General features: G+C 37.3%; 1 protein-coding gene across 1 annotated transcript in view; it reads right to left on the reverse strand.

Annotated features, from left to right (window-relative positions):
* Nucleotides 1-20,925, reverse strand: part of OCA2 (OCA2 melanosomal transmembrane protein) — a 158,583-nt gene that overhangs the window by 61,222 nt on the left and 76,436 nt on the right. Inside the window, exons 15-18 of the mRNA XM_058018454.1 lie at nt 19,105-19,252; nt 17,603-17,660; nt 16,453-16,561; nt 3,776-3,903 (exon numbers count right to left, since the gene is read on the reverse strand). Of these exons, the coding sequence (XP_057874437.1) occupies nt 3,776-3,903; nt 16,453-16,561; nt 17,603-17,660; nt 19,105-19,252 (443 nt within the window). The remainder of the gene's footprint in view (nt 1-3,775; nt 3,904-16,452; nt 16,562-17,602; nt 17,661-19,104; nt 19,253-20,925) is intronic.

Raw genomic sequence — 20,925 nt, forward strand, 5'->3', positions numbered from 1 at the left:
ATCTCTCCTTGGGCACACAGAATACAGACTGAGTCTTCACACCCAAGGACAGTGACCCATGCCCTTGACCCACAAGGTAAAAGGGTGATTTTAACTTGTGAGTGCTAGCCCTTAATTCACTTTGGTTATGTTTTCTTTTCTTGTAGGCATGAAGAGCAAAGTACTATTTTCAGGTTTAATAAGGTATATCTATTTGATGATGTCTCAGTTTCTCAGGGGAGAAAATTACATCATTTTTTATTTAGCCTAGACCACGCTGGTTGCCTTGCTTTCTTTTTTTTCTGTCAAGAAAAAGAAGCAGTCAGCTGCAATGCCTCCCTTACTGACATCAGTCCCTCACAGAGTTGCAGGAGTCAGTATTCACACAACACAAATCTGTATAATCCCCCCACCTGGCAGTCAGAGAGAGACTGCAGTGGGGAAAAAAGCATTCAATTCACATGCTGTCAAATTCTATGACAGATGTAGACAAAGATCCCAATAGGCATCGAGTGGTATGGCACAGGACACTGGCTTGTCAGTGACTAAGGTGCTTTCATTCAGACTGGCAATTCCTGTACCTGCAGCTCAATTGGACCACAGCAGAATAACAGTGGTTTGGGTATCACCAAATCACAGTAAATTTGACCCAGAAATATTAATTTTTTAACAATACATTGAACAAGAAAAGGTTTATCTACAATTAAAGATACAGCATGCAGAAAACAAGCAGCAATATAGGCACATATCACTTACACTTAAAAAAAAAAGAACATTTTTTCATTATTTTGTCTTCCAAGGAGAATGTTGCCTAAGAAGTTAATTCTTGTTGTTGATTTTGAGTTACCGTTTTCTTTCTAAGCTATTTGTGTTGCTTTATTAACTCAAAGGATATGACAGTGACTCTTTAAATGTATGTAAAAGCAATATTCTTAATGAACAGCAATAATTTTTGCATCATTGCTGTGTTCATGCTTCAAAATAAACTTCTAAACAGATAGTTGCCAGCAATTAGGTCCCAGATTTACATTCAATTAATATTGCTGCCTTATTAATTATCTACTAACAGTAACAGTAACACTCCAAATTAAGTCTGGAACTCAAAAAGAGACATTTAGAACACACACATCACTCCTGCAAGAGAGTCTGCAGGTAGCCCATCTCATTAGAGATGGTGACAATATTAATCACATAAATAATTTTAGGATGTCTCTATGATCTCCAGGCCAATCTCCTGCAAGCACCTAAGTGCAAGTCAGCAATTAGCACCCTGCCACTGCCCTCCCCTGCATGCAAACTGCACAGAGGGTCTCCTGGACATTCCTGTGTCTTTTAAGAGGAGTAAGCATTATTGCACTAATTGGTGTCTTCAGGCACACTAGTTCCTGTGGGGGAGTTCACAACAGAGCTTTTCTGCAGAAAGACATCTTGTGCCATTTTAAAACAAAGTCTAATTTATGCATAAAAATTTTCATTAATCTTCTTGTGAGCAGTATGTCATGATGACTCTTGTAAATAAACTCTGCCTGAAGGAATTAAGGTAACATGCCAATTTCTACTATAAAACTGAACAAAGAAGTGTAATCCTGAGAAGCATAAGGACTTATTTTACAGAGACAGAAGAAGCAGAAAGATTTTTACTGCATGCAACAGCCACTTGTGGATAAAGATTAAAAAGACAGTTGTAAACATTAATTACCCAAGGGACACAATAGATAACAAGAGAGTTCCAAGGATTTCCAAGTTTTTAATTGTAAAAGATGCACCAGACTGGACTGATGGACTCCCAAAGGCAGAACCTTCAGGAGTTCCCCTGTAGTTCAGGAACTCAAATAATGTTTTCCAAAATATCTGGAATTCAAATCACATTTTCCAAAATTACTTGCAGCCTAAGTCCCTCATAGGTTTTTAAATGTGTCTTTTAATAGGAAAGAGAACATTTACAGCAGCAGGAAACAGCTTCAGACTGGGAACTATCCAAGCTGAAGGATCACCAAGGGTGAGCAGTATGAGCTGGCAATTTCTGGATACCCTAGACTATGGAAAGATTTCTTATACTTCAGTGTATGTCTTTGTTTTGACCAGTCTCTTCTTGACACTGGTAATCTAAAGGAAAGAAAAATACCTTGGAAAGGACTGCCACCTACTAATCCAATAGATTCAGATAAAAATTAGCAGTGATGATATACACAGAATATTTTCTCCTTCATTGTGGGGAAGAATTTATTGTCTCATATTTTTGTCTTCATTATCTGGACAAGTTTCTTCCATTACCTTAAACTGCTATTATTCTAGAAAGCCAGAAAAATGTTATTTCATTAGCAAACTGTTCACTGGTGACATGAAAAACTGAAAAAATGAAGTTCAGTGAATTATAATAGTTGTATCCAAAGCCTGGCAGTAAATGGCAAATAACTTCCTGTGTATTTTACTATGGTATTGTGCAGAGCACAAAGCACTCAAATCAGCCAGTCAATCCAAGTTCAAAAAATAAGTACATCAGGGAACACAACTAATAAACTGTTACAACAGCAGTAGACAAAATAAACATGGCTTCAGCACTGATTGCCTATAAGAGGTAGAAATTCAAGGTTATGTGGAACCTCATAAAATGGAGGACTAAAAATTTCCTGTTCTAGTGAGCATACAGTAAATCAATATTTCCTGATTAACTTCAGACTTAGTAGCTCGCAGAAAATTTCATAAAGATAATCAGAGTTTCCACTCATCTTCTTGAAGGTTACCAGATTTTGACTTCCAGCTTGGCATTAATTAGAGTCAGTCAGATTGGTTCTTGTTTCCATTTGCTTCAAATGTTGTTCCTGTTACTGCTCTTGATTTTTTAAAAGACTTCAATTTCCAGATTCTTGGGATCTTTGCAATTATTGGGAGGGAAGAGGGGAGAAAAGGAGGCTATATGAGCAAATTAGTTACCGCAGGCTTTTCCCAGGCTTCTCACTCAGGCAATTCACCAGCCATGGCAGTGTCAGTGGTCACTTGGGTATTGTCAGTCATGTGTCTACGTTATTACATCATTTAAACCCAACAATTAACAACTGAAAAATAGCCAGCATTCTAGAAACCTAATTAAAAAGTTAATGTGAGCATCCACACCAAAAAAAAAAAAAATCCAAATATTTGGTGTAAGAATAAACCCTCTCAAGCCATGCAAAACATCAAATATGGAATAAAAGGGGATACAAACATGAATGGACATGGATGCTGTCAAGCAGACAAGCATACAGCAAATACACAGCAAGATATCAAGGCATTTCAAGAGCTGAATATTTTTTAAATTAGCATTGCAAACTGAAATTCAGTGTTATTTTCCTTTCAAATCACACTCCCATGAAATATCTTAGACCATTTGGTAGCCAGCATGTAGCAAGCAGACAGCACTAGAAGCATTTTTCAACTCTAGTTTAATCTTGTTCTATTATTTTTCCTATCATCTGTATAAATAATTGAAAACAAACACATAAATACACATAAAATATCTGCATACATGGACCAACAATAAACCCAGAAACTAAAATTTAAATTATAGAAAAATGATTGTGTCAGATACATTCAGCAAAAACAGAATATGGAAAGAGAATGAGATCAAGTTTATAATGAAAATTTAAATAGGAAAGTGGTCCAACTAACTTTCATTCTCTGCTATTCCTCCCTGTATTATCATAACTACATTTGATCAACAATATTCCAGTGGGATTGAACCAGCAGAGGCCTCTCTCCAGGACCATAATTCACATTTGAAATCTTTTTCAATTCTTCAGGCTTTAGAGAATATTACCTCCATGAGAACAAACAATGCTGCAAAGAAAAGAAGGGTTGCCCACTCAACTCTGTTCAATATCATCTCAAAATCATGGATGTCTGCTAGCACCAGCAGCCAAAGGGCTCCCAACATGGCAATCCAGCCTGCATGAGAGAAAAAGAGAACAATACTTTACACTTCACAGACTTGTTATGTGCTAACAACATGTAAGTTACAGTATTGTGATTTTCAAAGATTTTCACCACATTCTCACTTTGCAACAAGGAAAAGTTCACAGATATCACAGGATGAATGGTCTCTGCTTTCAAATTAAAATAAAATCTAAAATAAAAAGAACAATGCAAGTAAGAGAAAGTTGGGTTATCCCAATGATCAATGGGTTTGGATCACAGAGAAACCTTTAGGTATTTAGGAATAGTGAAAGATTCTGCAGCTCCTGAAAGGCTGGCTGCATCCCCTGGACCTTGAAGACTCAGTGGCTGCCTGCTTTAGAAGATAACCAGGAAAGGAAACTCTCCTTAGAAAGTAAGAGAGATTTGGAACAAAAGAAGCTCTCCTCGGAATGATCCTTCTGTACATCCTGAAGTATTTTAATACACATATTTAGGCAACTGACAGAAAATGCAAGTCAAATGCACAATTAGCCAGAAAATGTAAGTAGCAAATCTCCTGTCTGAGCAAGACTCACTTTCCCTCTGCACAGCTAAAATTCTTTCTAGAGCAGCTTGATCCCTCTGGTTCATTTATCTTATAACTCACAGAGTTCCCAAAGCAGCAGAGGAAAGAGAACTGTCAGTTCTATCTACCACAATTTTTCAATAGCAAAGTTGATTTGCTGTATTATAAAACAAAGCAAATCTCTTAATGAAAATTAAATTTATTTAGTCTGTACATAAAAGAAAGCTTTATGGAAATGCACTGCCTAATTTTCTTCTGACTGTTGTCTTGGCCGTTTTTTGAATTCTGTTTAAAAACAGTGGGGCCTACTCCACCTTGAATATGATGGCAATTCCTGCAAGGGAGAGTAGGTATGTGCTGATTTGAAGCTAAGTAGCAGAATTTTAAGTACTATTTTCTAAAAACCTTCTTGACAACATAACATTTTCTCACATGCATTTTGAATATAATTACAACAAAGTGAAGAATTAAAGAATTTCTCAGTACTTATGGGACAACCTGTGCAAATATCTTGGTATTATTCCGACCCTTCTGTCTCCAATAATAATGAATCAACTAGAACATGCTATATGGAGATAACAATTAATCACTAAAGTTAATGAAGTAATACAGAATTGCAGAAGAGGCGGATGGAGCCGGGCATTTTCTATTACCATGAGTGTTATCAGCACACATTAGCTTCAAGCATGCAGCTTTGCATGGGGGAACAGTGCCTGGCCTTACAGTATTGCTCCCTGAGAAAGCAGACAGGCAAGGGAGGTGTCATCCCGCCGTGCTTCAGCAAGTACAGCTCTCCAGGGGGAAAGGCAAACACATCAGCTGCCAGCTGTGGCTGCACAGGGCTGATTTCAGTCTGGGAGAGGAGAGGAGAGGAGAGGAGAGGAGAGGAGAGGAGAGGAGAGGAGAGGAGAGGAGAGGAGAGGAGAGGAGAGGAGAGGAGAGGAGAGGAGAGGAGAGGAGAGGAGAGGAGAGGAGAGGAGAGGAGAGGAGAGGAGAGGAGAGGAGAGGAGAGGAGAGGAGAGGAGAGGAGAGGAGAGGAGAGGAGAGGAGAGGAGAGGAGAGGAGAGGAGAGGAGAGGAGAGGAGAGGAGAGGAGAGGAGAGGAGAGGAGAGGAGAGGAGAGGAGAGGAGAGGAGAGGAGAGGAGAGGAGAGGAGAGGAGAGGAGAGGAGAGGAGAGGAGAGGAGAGGAGAGGAGAGGAGAGGAGAGGAGAGGAGAGGAGAGGAGAGGAGAGGAGAGGAGAGGAGAGGAGAGGAGAGGAGAGGAGAGGAGAGGAGAGGAGAGGAGAGGAGAGGAGAGGAGAGGAGAGGAGAGGAGAGGAGAGGAGAGGAGAGGAGAGGAGAGAGGAGAGGAGAGGGACTTCATTGGAATTTTTTATTCACTATGAAGAATTTTGAAAGGACTAGGACACATTAAAGACTGGCTTCTCTGTTTGTCTTTTTTTCCCCTAGCTTCCTGGACCACGAAAGATAGCCATGAGAAAGAGAAATAGAAATAATTTTTTAAAATAACTTCTCATTACTCTAGTGAAAACAAAGCCCATTTACTGCTCCACAGACCACTTCCTTTACTGCCTTTTATTGCCTCTGCTTCATAACAATTGATGTCCCAGAAAGAGAGCTTAGACAGAAACTGAACCTAAATTCTATTTCTACCTGTTGAAGAGGATGACAGTTTCTATTTCTTTTAGGGGAAAGGAAATGAAATTTTATTATAAAATGCAGCTTGCAAATTTATAATGCATTCTTCATAAGAAAAGATTTCCATGTCTTCTGCCTGGTGCCAGGAAAAAAAAAAAAAGTACAGTAGAAATTGCTTAAGGGCTTTGCTTTTCTTATACACAGTAGGCAAAACCACCTTTGGAATAATACTTTGCTCATGCTGAGTGGAACACAATTGCAATTCTACTAAAAAAAAATTTTTTTTTAAATAATCAAGTAAATGAACTTGAAAATATAAAACAATCTAATAGAGTAAAATAGAAGTTTAGAATTTGGAGGTAGGCAGGAGAAAGAGAAAGAAATTAGGGAGAAAAATTGCTGTGTAATTTGTAATTTCTTTCAAATGCTCATTAAGAAGAATGTGCATTCCTAAGCAAAAGTAATTTTGACCTACTACCTTATAGTAATAGGTCAGAAGCATAACAAGCTTCCTCTGAACAAAGTGAAAATGTGGACTCTGCATGTTCACTTTATATGCACAGAATTTGGAGTAATGCATTTAAGAAGACTGAGAAAATTTCACTTTTCTGGAAACTGAAATGGCACTTGAGACTTTGAACTGAAAACCAAAGTCAGGGTAACACTGCATGCTCCCTCTGATGGCCTGGGCAAATCAGCAGGCTGCTCAAGACAGGTCAAGAGAATACATTTACATAGGAAGAGATAAAACTGCAAAAATCCAGGATGGGAAGCAACTGGATGCCAAATAGTCCTCCAGAAAAGACTTGAGGAAGACAGTGTATCACAACTAAATCTCATGGCCCTCTGAAATACTGAACCAGGCTATAAATAGTAAATTCTGTGACGCAGCCTCTGCTTTCCTCATCCCTGCAAAGCCTGAGAATGTATACTGTAAGGTGCATACCCATTAGGAAATCTGAGGCAGGGAAGGAAGCACAATCAACAGCCTGAAGAGCTGATTTTGAGGAAAAATGCAAACAATCCAGGCTACTTAGCTCAAAAATAAGATGATTTAAGAGGTCCTGACAAATCTTCGGGTAAATACCAGGCTTCCCCAAAGGGCAGAGAGCAACCCATTTGTGTCAGCAGTAGTGGGTAGGACAAGAAAGAGTAAAAAGAAGATGTTAATAGCAGTGACAATGATTTAGGCAACACAATATTCAGGGTCACACGTTTATAGTAATTGAAAAATATTTTTTTTTTTTTAAACATCTAGACCAGTTTCTGCCAGATGAAAATATAGTACCCTGCTCTGCAAACAGATGGGAGAGACACACTGATTTTTTATTTTTTTCTCAAAGTATGATTTTAGTTTTCTGTGTTTTTTAAAGTTCTTTTTTTGTCATTGTAGCTTAAGGATGCATGCCAGTCCTTAATGTAGTATATGCTTCATCATCCTCTTATACAAGTCTATAAACATATTGGGGTGAAAAAGTTAAATCAAAGACATCCGTGCAGTAGTGCTTGCTCTTCTCATAGAATATGTTTTATCAGAACTTCTAAATGTGAATTAAAATGTTCCATATTTTGGTTTATTCAAATGATGATTTATTTTACCAGGAATCCCTGAAAATATACATTCTAAAATCTTTCTGAGTATTTCTAAGAAGCACTTGCTGCCCCTGGTAAGTGCTCTTTTATCTTTAATATTATTTTTTTTTAATATAAAGTTACCCTCTCACAAAGCAAGTTGCTGGTGTTTTGAGCAGTCTCTTTTCACAGGCTTAGCTTCATGGAAATAATTTTATATTCTTTGCTATTTTTAGCACCATAGTTTAAGGCAACTCCTTAGGGGAGAGAACAGTGAAGGTGACAGTCCAAGACTTGCACCACACCAATAAATACTTGGTACAATACAAGAGGAATAAAAGGATATGGGAAAAAATGGTGGAAGCTATAACCCCATGCAAGGCAAAAGAAGCAGGATCCTATGCTGATGCAAGGTAATTATACAATAAAAACCAGAAGCATTGTGTAAAACAAGGTAAAGAACTGACTGCTCTGTGATCCCAGATCATCCCATGTGCCTTAGGATGTGCTGGACTTTGTTCAATAGCTGTAATAGCATGAAGTCAGAATGTGAAACCATATTCAGCATTGCATTGTAATGCCAACCCCCAGCTTCATTAACTCTCCAAACACAATTTTATAGATGAGGCAGGATGGCTCTCAAACAGAGAACAGAACACTGTAAGAAAGAAACCTGGTTAGACATTTCTACAGCTGGGCACTCCATCTCCAGAGATGGGCTGACAGATATATAGCTGTCTATATCACACCAGTCTGTAAGTCTGAAAAATTACAGAGTCGTCTCAGTAAAGGTCACTGCAAACAAACATACTCTCTTGCCATAGCCTTATTGACTCTAGTGAACAAAAAATAATTTGAGGTGCTGCAAATATCAAGATAAGGGAAAGGTCGGCTTCTCTAGAAGTGAGCAATAAAGATCAAAGGCTGCTCTAGCAGATGCAACTGTTACTGGTCCTTGGTTATGCTTGTCAAGTGTGTGGGCAGCTGCAGGGACAGGGGGTTTTGTATAATGCATGCATGATTATCTATTTTTAATGACAACCGTGACATTTCAAGGCAGAATTTTTGAAAACTATCCTAAAATAAATTAAGACTGCAAGAATCATGGAAATCAGATCTCTTGTATGTTCACAAGCAAGGTGTTATGCTGACAGGAATGAATAACTAACATCTGGACCAGACTTTCTGAGTTCGAGTCAGTACTGACTGCATTGATGCAGCTTCGTTCCCATTCTCATTATTAAAATATTACCACCAAATTTATTTTTAATTCATGTTCATGTACACTCTAAGAGGAATGCTTTTGACACAACTATGAACAAAAGATATATGGAGTCTCTCTGATACAGTTATGTCCATTCTCATTCTTAATAAACAGTTTCCATTTTCACAGTGCAGTCAAGTCTCTATGCCACATATCAGAGGCCAGCAGGTCAGTCCCATGCAGAGCTCTTCTTGACCTCAATGTAAAAGTACTAGACCACCTAAACTAACACCACCACATGCCATGACAGATAACAGAGTAAATGCATGAAGTACAGGGAGGGAGGTTAAAATCTCTAAACAAGGACAAATATATCAAACTCCACTGGAAATGGTAGCTGATGACACCTGGGGAAAAGGGCTGCAAGCAGCCCCAGCAAATACACCTACAAGGATCTGGAGGAGTCTCCAGAAAAGCCTGAAGACTTTGAAAGCGTACAGCTTAAAATGTTGGCTCTAATCTTATTATGTCTTTCTACCTTGTACTGGATGCTTTTATCAGAGGCTACAACACATTGCTTTATTTACTATTGTCAGGTCAGCAATTAAACAAAGCACTTTAGTCATGAAAAGCAGCATTACAGCTTCATTTAGGTGGAGCATTAATGGAAAATAGCAAAGGAAGAAAGAAACTGCCACAGACAAGAGTCCCTGAGTACCTGCAGCTAAAAGAAATACATATGATGATAAAAAAGAATCCAGGTTTATCAGTAACTCAGCTGTGGTTAGTTATAGATGATTGAGTAAACCTATGAGGTGGTAAAAACCTGTTTTAGGGGTAACAAAAAGAACAAGAAAAAAAGCATTTAATATACATCACATCTTATAAAGTAAAATCAGGTATAATGTAGAGCTGAAAACCAAATTTGAATGAGTAAAGTGTGACACTTAAGAAAATATATTAAAATGGGCTCAAGTGAACTGAAGCACAGGAACTAAGAAACCATCAACACCAACACTATTTACATCTTGGCAAAGAAGAGGAAGACACCCTTAACCTGTCATCTCATCCCAGCAAAAACCTCAAGTTATCATCACTGCGTTGTGACTCCTTCCAGCCTAAATGTGTGATGCTTAGCACCCTGGAGAACATCAAAGGGAGACCATAACAACAGGGGGGAAAAGGGAGATTATACTGGGATTATTCTTTTGGGTTTTGAGTGGATTTTTGGATGGAGGGATTTGAGTTGGGTTTTTTTGTGGGGGGAGGAGGGGAAGTTGTTTTGTTGCTTTGTTGGGTTTTTACAGCAGTTTATACTGTATATTATTAATGAGGTGGGGATTTTTGTATTGATTAGATATATTAGACTCTAAGTGTTTGCATTATCAAAACATGAACAATAACTGCTTGCTTTGGTTGCACAGGTTACAACTTTTAACTTTTTACTGATAACAAATTCTCAGCTCCAGGTATAGGAGATATTCCCTTTTTTGCCCAGAATACCACAAGCTTACGAAGACCATAGAGACTCTGAGAACAGGAGCCTTCCACCATGTACAGAGAAGGCAATCCAAACGTTTTGGAGGCCAAAGCCATTTACATTACTGAAATATGTGAAGGAGTTTCCAGGCAACTACAGATTATTCAGGATGGTATTTTTAGCTCTACAGAAAAGGTCCACAAATGTTACATCCCAAGCTTTGCATCTGTTTGCCTAGTTTATCAATTCATGTTAGAAAGCTTTCCAAAATAATGAAACAAAATTTAAATTAAAATGGGGGGGGGAGTGAAGGAGGGGGAAGAGAGACGAAGAAAAGAAAATAGTCATTGTGACAGCTGTAAATGCAGTTGACAATAAAGTATCATGTGAGCCATTACTTAGGAGTCAACACCTACAGGCTTTTATCAGCTAAAACTGATTCATTTCCTAGTCCTAGCTAATTTCTAGATAAATGTTAGCTTTAGTGACAAATTAACGACCAAATATGCACTTTTCACAATGAAGATATAGTGACATAGGAAGTGAAATATAAGATGTGCTAAACTTAATGTCACTCTTGGCATCTGGCCGATGCTTCCTTAAATCTAAATTGTTCATCAGTTTTTATATCTTAATAGCTGTCTGTCTCAACAGGATTTTTTGTTTTCTTAGACATTAAAAAATTATACATCAGCTTATTAAACTAGTCTATGGTTTTTGTCAGATATTTTATAAAACAACTCCTCAATAACACTGAGTAGCTCTATAATAAACATTTCATCTTAACTGTTGCACAAATTAACCTGAAACCAAACAGGTTTATATAAGCACTTTCTTTTTTTCTTCCTCTCCATGGGGACAAACATGGTTTTTAAGTAATTTTTTCTGTTTCTGCAAATATCGTTTTATTGTTTGTAAACAAATGTCATATTTACACAATTCCACCATCACACAGAACAGTGGCAGAACATAGTTCAATCTATTTATCACTGATAAGATATGGGGAAGAATGTTCCAGAATAAAATTTCAAAGTACAGAATTAAGAGCCTTCGACATCAACACCCCTCTCATGCTAATAGGATCTGTCCACACCTTTCTCAACCCTGTGTTCTTCTACAAGGATATATAAATCCTTTGGATCTGAGGAATTCTGCTGCATGCTGGGAGGCAGGATCTTTCTCACAGGCCTGTGGGGGAGAGGTTCAAGTTTAAAAGCACTTTGACCATTCTGAAGAAGCTTCTTAGCACAAGTTCAAATGCACATACATAGCCTATCCTAGGCCCCATATAAATCTGGGGTGGGGAGTGAGTGAAGTTTATTAGAGCTCTTCTTCAGCAGCTTCCTAGGATGCATCTTCAGAACAAAACCACCAGACCAAATTTATTTCCTTTGTGGAATACTGGAGATTTTTAGTTTGCATAATCACATAATTTAGTCAAAGATCCCTAAGGTAAAGACTTCTGCCATTGGTTGCAGCACTGCAACCCATGCAAGCTTTTACACACACACATACTGACCCTACACATCTGTCTTAAAGCTGTTAGCAAAGAATCATCCCTGCAGTGAGCTCCTAATTTAAATGTTACAGAAAATAAATGGATTAACTAGTTGTTAAAATCTTAGCAGGCTGCAGTAATGGAGAACTGGCATCGTTGTTTCTAAGTAAATATTTGTTTGAAACTTCACACATTCTAAAACAAATGTAAGAAAGTTTGTGAGGCTCTCTAGGACTGTGCAGCCCTCTCTTCCTCACTAAGCAAGCTATCTGATAAGTGCCACTCAATTTCAACTCTATGATAATTATTGGTTCATCTATGTAAATTACAGTGTAAGCTGAAAATAGAGCATGTCCACTGAAACATGTGAAAATCAAAAGTACGACAAAAATCAAAAGCATATAAAGAGGAGAAACTTCAAATCTTATCCACTTCCCTTAATCTGAGAAATGACTCCTCTCTCCAGTAAAGACAATATTTTTGTTATAATTTGCATAATAGTCTCTGTAGACATAAAGGAGCAGTGTTCGACTGAGGCCCTTTCCCATTGGGATATTTAATTTCTCATGTAAATGTGAACAAATTTTCTGTAAATTATGGAAATGAGTCAATAAATATGGCAACTGGTATTCAAAGGAGTGACAATATAACAAGAGTCTTCCATATCTACACTGAGTACATTTCTCCTTTAATGCTCTGGCAATAAAATTAAGAGAAGTCTGCACAACATGGTGTACCAAAAAAAACAGAAGTCAGTTTACATTAAATGAAAACAGTTATTTTCCTACTTCTCCACTATTTCAATCACAGTTTTAAAACATTTCAAAAATGCTAGATACAACTAATTGCCATAAACAGTAAAAAGAGATCTTCAGACCCTCACAAGTTGCTGTAGCAGAATTTGCAGACTTAGTCAGAAGTTGAACCACATCAATATAGACGACAAGAGAAAGTTTTGCAATAGAAAGAAGTCTTATCAAACAAGATAACCTTTGTTTGTAAATATTGAGGAATTTTAGCTTTAGTGCAAGAATGATGAGGGAAATTTAGATCTAGGATGTTTTCCTGACTGGAGTGACGTAGAATATTAACTATACACCTTGTCATAGTGCCCAGAATGGTCATAGTGATCATGTTAGTTGCTTGAATGTCCCTAAAGTTAGTTATAAGTTCCTCAGTTTGGGGAGTTTGCTAACACTGCTTTGGTTAATCATACCAAAGATGAAACCAGGCTGAATCACAGCTGTTGACCTCCTCCACTGATTAGTGACAGCCCCCAAAGATAATTCTGAGGGCAGATGAAGGTAATTAGCTTAAATATTGATGGCTGAAGGATCACAGATGCCCATGGCACCAAAAATACCAGAATGGGCTCAGACAGTAGCATTAAGACACCACTCCTCTGTACAAGTGAAAAAAAAAATCCAAGACAGCTCCCCCCAGTGAGCAAATGGCAATCCTTTATTACGGAAGAATTCAGTGAAACCAAAAGATCTCTCCCTGTTCCCTTGCTAAATAATTCATCAAAGGAACATGAGAAAAGCCATGGATGGTAACACCATAGGTTCACCTGTGCAAGAGTTGTGTCTTTAACAGGAAAAATGGTGGTGATAAGGCAGGAATTAATATACAAATAAGGCAAAACCACAATTGTACTTCAAATAAGGCATAAAGCACAATTGTATTTCTCCTGGCATTCCATCCCTATTTCCAGCAGCCAAAATTGAGACAGCATCTCCTCTCTGAAACAGGAACTATCTCATCTCTTTACTCTTGGGTTTTCACCTTGTTCCTTGAATATGAGAGCAATAGAGTTTGTTGCAACCTCTTAAAGGAGAAGAAGACATTCCCATGTCTCAGAAACTAGTGGGCCTGGCCTGGGAAAGAGGTGTCCAGAGGTGGAAGAGAGCAAGAGTGAGAGTGTCTGCAAGAGCAGGCTGCCTGCATTTCATGCAGAAAGCAGAGAGGCTGGCAAAAGCAGGGCCATGGAGATAATGGGTCCCTCCTCACAGATACTGGAAGGAACTGCACAGAGTTCACAGCAGCTCAGCAACTCATTGAACTGACTAAAACCAAATCAAAGATAAAGCATCTTCCCCACAGGAGAAGAAGGAATTGAGCTATAAATTGATTTTGGTAATTTTTCTGACCCAGTCACTTTGAGCGCTCCCTTCAAAAAAATCTAGCTTAAAATTTCAGCAAAATCTTGCTTTATATTACTTTTTAAATCTTTTTTTTGGGGCATATTAATATAGTCCAAAGCTCTAGACATGCTCCCCTAAAAGATAAAGTCAAAATAGTAGCCAGGTAAAATCCTCAAATGGGCTTTAATTTCATCCTTTGTTATCTTTTCTCAGATGTTTTAATAATGCTTTATCAAAAAAATAAAATCTCATGGGGCCAAGTGAAAGTAGTGTAGGAGTCTTACAGTTTTTACTATCTGGGTTTTTTTAATCTCAGTACTAATCTTTTATTAACATAGCTATTTCATAGAATTACACTAAATAAATTAATGAACAGGCACAAGAAAACCGAATAGGAAAGAGTTGTGCATTTGAAAAGGCAGTTAAGTATTCAAATTTTATTATTTAAATTAAAATGTCAGTACCTTCAAATTATATTAATGATTCCATGTTCATAATGAAAATTTGTATCAAGGCTTAGGACTGATACAGAATTTAAAAATCTTTCTAATTCTCTCTACTAACTGCAATTTAACATTATTAGATTTCTAATATTTCAACCTCTGTATAAACCAATATTCTGGTAGAAAATTAAACACTGAACTGCAATTTTTATGAGAAAAACATATTGAACAAATTTACCCACCCAAACCAAAAGAGTACAAGATGTAGTGTACATTAGGAAGTATACTTCCATGCTTTGGAAGACTAAAATCCATAGAGCCTCACAGCAGCCCTACTTCAGTATTGATAAATAAGTGACAGCTATCATCAAGATAGTGAAATTCAGGAAACAAAAATGAGAACCTGTGAATTATGGGGCCTGTAAACTTATCAGTAGAAGTTTACAGGTTCAATTACTTTTCAGTAGAAATTATGTGCATGCTTTAGTAATATTTATTCATTAATATGACAGGTTTGCCATGAATGCAGAACAGGGAGAAATTATACAGAACACATACAGCCCTTATTTACTTTCAAGGTTGTTATTTGGCTACTGAACAGAAACCTATACTGCAAAACATTCTATTTATTTTCATTTATTTTACTGGCATAAAGCAGGACAAGCGAAAAAGATCAATAGTTACTATGTTTCCTCTAGCATTGACTTCAACTCCTTTACAGTATTGAAAAAAAATTCTTACCAGGAGCATACACAACTAGTACTGCTTAGTCTTTAATGACTGTCTGGCTTTTCAAAACCATTTAGAGCTGTTTGGCTTAATTCAAGATGGTCTACGTGGTTCAGTGCCACTTATCCGAGACACAAAAGTAAGAGTGTAAATTGATTTCTTAAATTGTCAATACAAAGGCCGTTTTTATGTTTTCAGCCACCATGACTTCAAATGCATTCAAATATTTTCAGCTTCTGCATTTTCCCAGACCTTATTAGCATAGCACATTTTTCTGTTATAAAACAGCATTTTACCTTTTAACTTGTTGGCAGTAATCTTCATGGGCTAAAATTGCCCATTTGCATGGCAAATAGTCTGTCAGCAGCAGATATGTAAGGTCTTGCTTACAACCTGATCACCATTGTAGAGCTATAACTGGCTCTATATCTTGCACAGTAAAAATAAGTGTCAATGTAATATCTGTGTATATGATTATTGATTTATTCATTATTAGCTCTTCCTCTTCAAGACTGCTCCATCTTTCAGCCACTGAGATAGAAGTATATAGTGTGTAAATTCAGATTGCATGGAAAAAAATGTATTTGAAATTCCATAATCTTGAAGAGCTCAGCAGCTAAAAAAAAATTTCATTTTTTAATGGTCAATGGATAGGTAGGTTTTATGACTATCTTTAAGTTAAATGTGAGATTCTACTTGGTTCTGTTTTCAGGTTATGTGGAGCTTTTTCTCATAGAGATACACAACTACCTGTATAAAAACCTCCACATATAGATCTATATATAGAAATTACACACAGAGCTACTTTCTTTTCACCCATATGCAATGTCCTCCAGTTATTATTTTTGGAAATGAATTATTATGGTGATAAGGTTATGGAGACTGTAAATTACACAAAGAGCTTTCTATACTTAAGAAATGATGCCAAACTGCTTCTTTGTTCTTCCATTGAGTGATTATCTTCTGATCTCCCTGATGCATCTTGGTCATTCACTCAAACAGTGCAAATGATGCCAAGGTCAAATTTGCTCATTCTGTAATGTTTAGCCAGCTCATTAGTATTGGAAATCCAGAAAATGAAGTCATGAGCACTCTCTGTTACTCCTGCTGGACTAACTGGGATGTGACTGAATTTTTAAAACCTGCTCTTCTCTTCCCAGAGAAATTGCTGCTTAACCTGGTAAGATTATGAGGACAGAAACATATGAAAAATTACTTTCTGAAAAGATCAGGACTCAGAAAGATATGGCTGGCTTTTTTTCAGGGAGTTTGCTTATTTTACTTAGAACAAAACTAGGAAACTTACCAAGATCTAGGTAGATGCCTGGAACAAATGAGTTGAGAAAAAACATAAGAATAACACATCCCAGCACTGTCAGACATTTGATGAGCAGAATTTTGTCTGTTATTCTGTGCTGGATACAGACAAGAAAATAGAATTAGCAATTGTATTAAAGAAGAAGCTATGTATTATGCATAGAGTTCAGAAAAGCATGCGTGAAGTGCAAACTCTGTTCCCGTATTGTATATTCCTCTTTAGCATAAAAGACAGAACTACCTGAATAGTTTTTATAGGTGTGCTTCTTATACATACCTATAAAAAACCATGAATATGTGGTCCAACAGGCTTTAAGGGATACAAGTATCTAGCACCTGCCGTATACATTCAGCTGTACTCAGGGACCCCCTTCACAGCTTCAGTCCAGAGGGTGAAGCACTGTTGAAATGCAACTCCTACCAAAGAGGGCATTCAGAGCACTTTGTGGTTGTGTGATCTGGGACAAAATCACCCTTCTTTTTTCAGGTGTGCTTTGAAAATCTGTAAACCACTCTAGAGGTCAAATCTTTCACACCTCCTGTACAGCTCTCATGTAATTGCCAAGCCCTTCATCTCTACAGAGTTTGTACACCTCTGTGCCCAGCTCCTGTTTCACTGTGTCAATCTCCTTGTGTCCTCAGCCCCCACACCCAGTGCTTTCTGTCGTGTCTCTGCTTTCACTACCACTCCCAGGAATCCCTTTCTCCCAGACTGAGTTTGCCTCCTGTTTCATGTAGTTTGAAGCTCTACTAAAATACAAGTAAATCTCTGTTCTTTAAAAAGTTTGCCTCTTATCCTATGCCTTGAAACAGGCGTAAAGAAAATCTGTTTGGTTTGGTCTAGGTTGGTGTGACACTTAGGACAGTGTTCTCCAGTAAAGGACTTGCACACCAAGGAGTCCAATCAGGGACCTGAGCTCTCAGACACAGGCCTGATTCATTAATGATGCCGGTGAGGTAGAGAGAATTTAGATAGAGAGACCAAGAAGACAACCACCCTGGTTGGCTGCTAACTTTTTGGCAGTCAAATTAGCTACTGAATTAGCTAATAAATTTCCATTAGATTTAAGGCACTATCTCTCTATCAAGGCACAGCTTCATTTACATGAATACTGGAAAAAAAAATGGTATCTACTTACGTTTTTCTGAAGTTCCTGTATATTTGTTTCCCAGTTTTTATCTTCTTGTGAAATTTGTCTGAAAGAAAATGACACCTACTTTTTTCCAGAGTGAAATCAGAGCTCAGCCAAGAGCATTGGAATAGATCCCTCTCATCACATATAGATCACCTCTTTCCCTGTGTGGAGTGACCCATACCACAAAGGAGTCGTGGCCTTCTTACATCCAGCAGCAAAATTCCCATGAGCATTCACTTCAGACTCCACTTTTGTAACAAGCTCTGCTAATACACAAACCCTTCTGTTTATTAAGAAAGCCACAGGTTGAGAAGGAGCTGGACTGCAGGGTATGGACCTCAGTATAGGATCTGGCTATCTGCAATGTGTAGCTCCCTTAACAGTTTCAGGAGCTGGTGTGTGTCCCACTGTGATAAAACAAGGGTCATGTGCTAACATCAGCAAGTCAGAACACACGTGTTGCACATTTGCATTTTATAATGAAATTTCTAAGATCCAAATAATTTCACTGTGTTATCGGCGCAGTCAGGCCTCCAGCAAAAAGCCTTGGGCTTTGCACTTCAGGAGCTCTGTTGTTAATGCTAATGAATTTTTACATTTCTGTAAATGTGCTGTGCTGGAGGAATCCTGATTTTCAAGATTAAATATACAATTTTTATTTGTAAGTCAGTAGGATTCTCTTTAGAATATCATAAACTCTGAGAATCTTTAAATCTTTTGTAAAAGAGGCAATTTTAACAGCCTTATTTGTCTTGAAGTATTAATACTCTCACTCAATTAAAAATACACAATATCAGCAAAAATTATGTAAACAATCATTTTTGGAATAGTTCAAGTAATCATATTTACATTTTCTTGCTCAAATTCTTTAACAAAGTTATTAATTAATTAAAATTAATTATTCCAATTTCACTTTAGGAAATTAGCATCCAAAATATTTATCATTGCTATTTTCAATCATCAAATTCCATGGCATAACATCTGTTTTTACTAGAATCTAAACAAAACAAGGTCATTATTCTTTTTATCATAGTTTACGTAAACTTCTTTTCTATACATAAAAATATGTCTGCACTCAGGTTCACAATGAAATTTTGATTATTAAGTAATAGTAAACCACAGCAATTCACTGGTGAAATATTTTTCAAACTCACCCATTCACTGCAGAGAATTTGAAAGTTTCGGTAAAATAAAAAAGAAACTCCAGCATCTTACTGTGCTGAAGCCACAACTGTAAGGGGAAATGTAGTTATATATTTGTGATCTTTTTAAACCGAAAGCTGCCTGAAATTTCTAGGCCTTTAATTTTGGGCCATATTGACAAATATATTTTCCAGGCCTTACACATCAGTTTTGTCCTAAAATAGTTTGTGTTTCACTGAGGCTGAGAGTGGCTGTTCCTATCGGTCCAGGCATCTGTCTCCTCAAGACAGAGCTAGGAATGCAGGTCTTGTTCCAGTGAAGATCCCTGAAATGGGAGATTGGACACACTGGTCCTTGCTTACCTGTGAAATGTCCTCAGCTTCTTCCTCAGGAGCATCTCCAGAGTCAGCACCTTCTGCATCAAGAGACATTTCACAGCAGTCTCCTCTCTGCTGGCTGGGTTGATGCGCTGAGCTGTCAGCCTCCAAACATAGATCTCATGTTTCAGCTCTGAAAAAAAGCAAAATTGCATCAATGTGGAGTCCAACACGTACAAAACCAGAGATGGGTAAAATATGTGTAATGTGCTCTGGACTCAAAGCTGTTAAAGTTATTGGAATGGTTCCCCAACACATTTCCATTCAGGAAGATGCTTTTGTCATTCATTTTGCAGAGCTAAAGTGAATGAATAATTAATAGAAATCTTTCAAAATTTTAAATAAATGAACCACAAAGTCTTTTTTCAAAGAAAAAGAAGCACTGTCTTCAAACGCTTGCAAACATCTTCAACAAGCTTAAGGGCTAAAATTGTAGCCCATTCATTTTTCAACAGAAAACAAACTGTTAGTATCCATTATGATACTGCTAAGAGATACCAGTTCCCTGTGTAGTCAGGAATTACAGCAAATGCTCGTTCACAGTATTCAAAATAGACAGCATGTTTCCATTCACTCTGTGTTCATACAAGCAATTTTATCTATCTAAGGAAAAAGTGAAATTTGGCACTGTTATATGGATTAACATTCAATAGTATTTTAAAGGTTTCCTAAGAGGATTTAATTCTTAGGCACCGAAAATATGTGTAAACACAGCAACCATCAGTTTCCTGCTGACCTGGATGATATCTGATCCTATGTAAATTCAGACAGACTGATAACATTTCAAAATCAGACTCTAGAATCTTCTCAGAAATTTCAGTCCTTTTTGATTATTTTTTTCCCTGTACTATTGAGGCCTTGGAGAATGACCAAAAAAACATGTTTCTGTTGAAGAGGGATGTTAAACTGGGCATGCCAAAAAACCCTTTGAATTTTACAGGAAACCACTAATGAAATAAAATCAGAATATTAATTCAGAAGCTATCTGTGAAAATGTTTCCTGTTGAAGCAATGGGATGTTTCCTCACCCTTCTTATCTGTTCCACTCAAATTTCATGTCATTGAAGAGAATATGTCAAGAATCTGAGGTTTTATATTTTTAGATTCCTGTTTAATCAGCAAGATGCTCTTGTTCTGAAAATGAATACGTAACTCTTTACATCATGTAAACAAGCAATTAGAATTATTTAAACAAAAATATTTAGTTACATAAGAAAAATTTAAACACATTTTGATGTAGGCCATGATGTTAACATTTTATGCTGCAACCCTCTAGAGGGTGATGATATCTGCTATCAAACACGTTCAATTCCTCAGTTTCCTTTACAACTATTCATAATGATAATGCAGAGTGAATCTGATAAAGATTGTCCATGAGAAGGAATTAGACTCAACAAAACTCAAACATTTAACAACAAAAGTGTGTCCAGAGTCTGATTGGTTGACACTGAAGAAAGGGATTTGCACAGCAATTGACATACATCTTGTATGGTTTGTGTCTATAGATCTGCACTCATCTGTCAAGGTGGTTGTGCTTGCCTAAATTTTACAGTGTAACACCACAAATATTAATTCACACTGTCAAAAGACAGCTTATACCTCAACCACAGATTCCAAAACTATGCCAAATCAACCACTTTCCTTTGTAATATATTTGGTGGTTCTTGCCAGAAGCATTATCTGAAACAAAATTATATTACAATACAGAAAGGTCTTGGTTAGCAAAGGATCCACATGACTTCTGGCCATCATTTATTTTTGCATAAACATTTGTGACGCACACAGATATAACAGCAGTAATTTTCC

This window comes from Melospiza georgiana, chromosome 2 (assembly GCF_028018845.1).
Source record: "Melospiza georgiana isolate bMelGeo1 chromosome 2, bMelGeo1.pri, whole genome shotgun sequence".
Classification (NCBI taxonomy): Eukaryota; Metazoa; Chordata; class Aves; order Passeriformes; family Passerellidae; genus Melospiza; species Melospiza georgiana.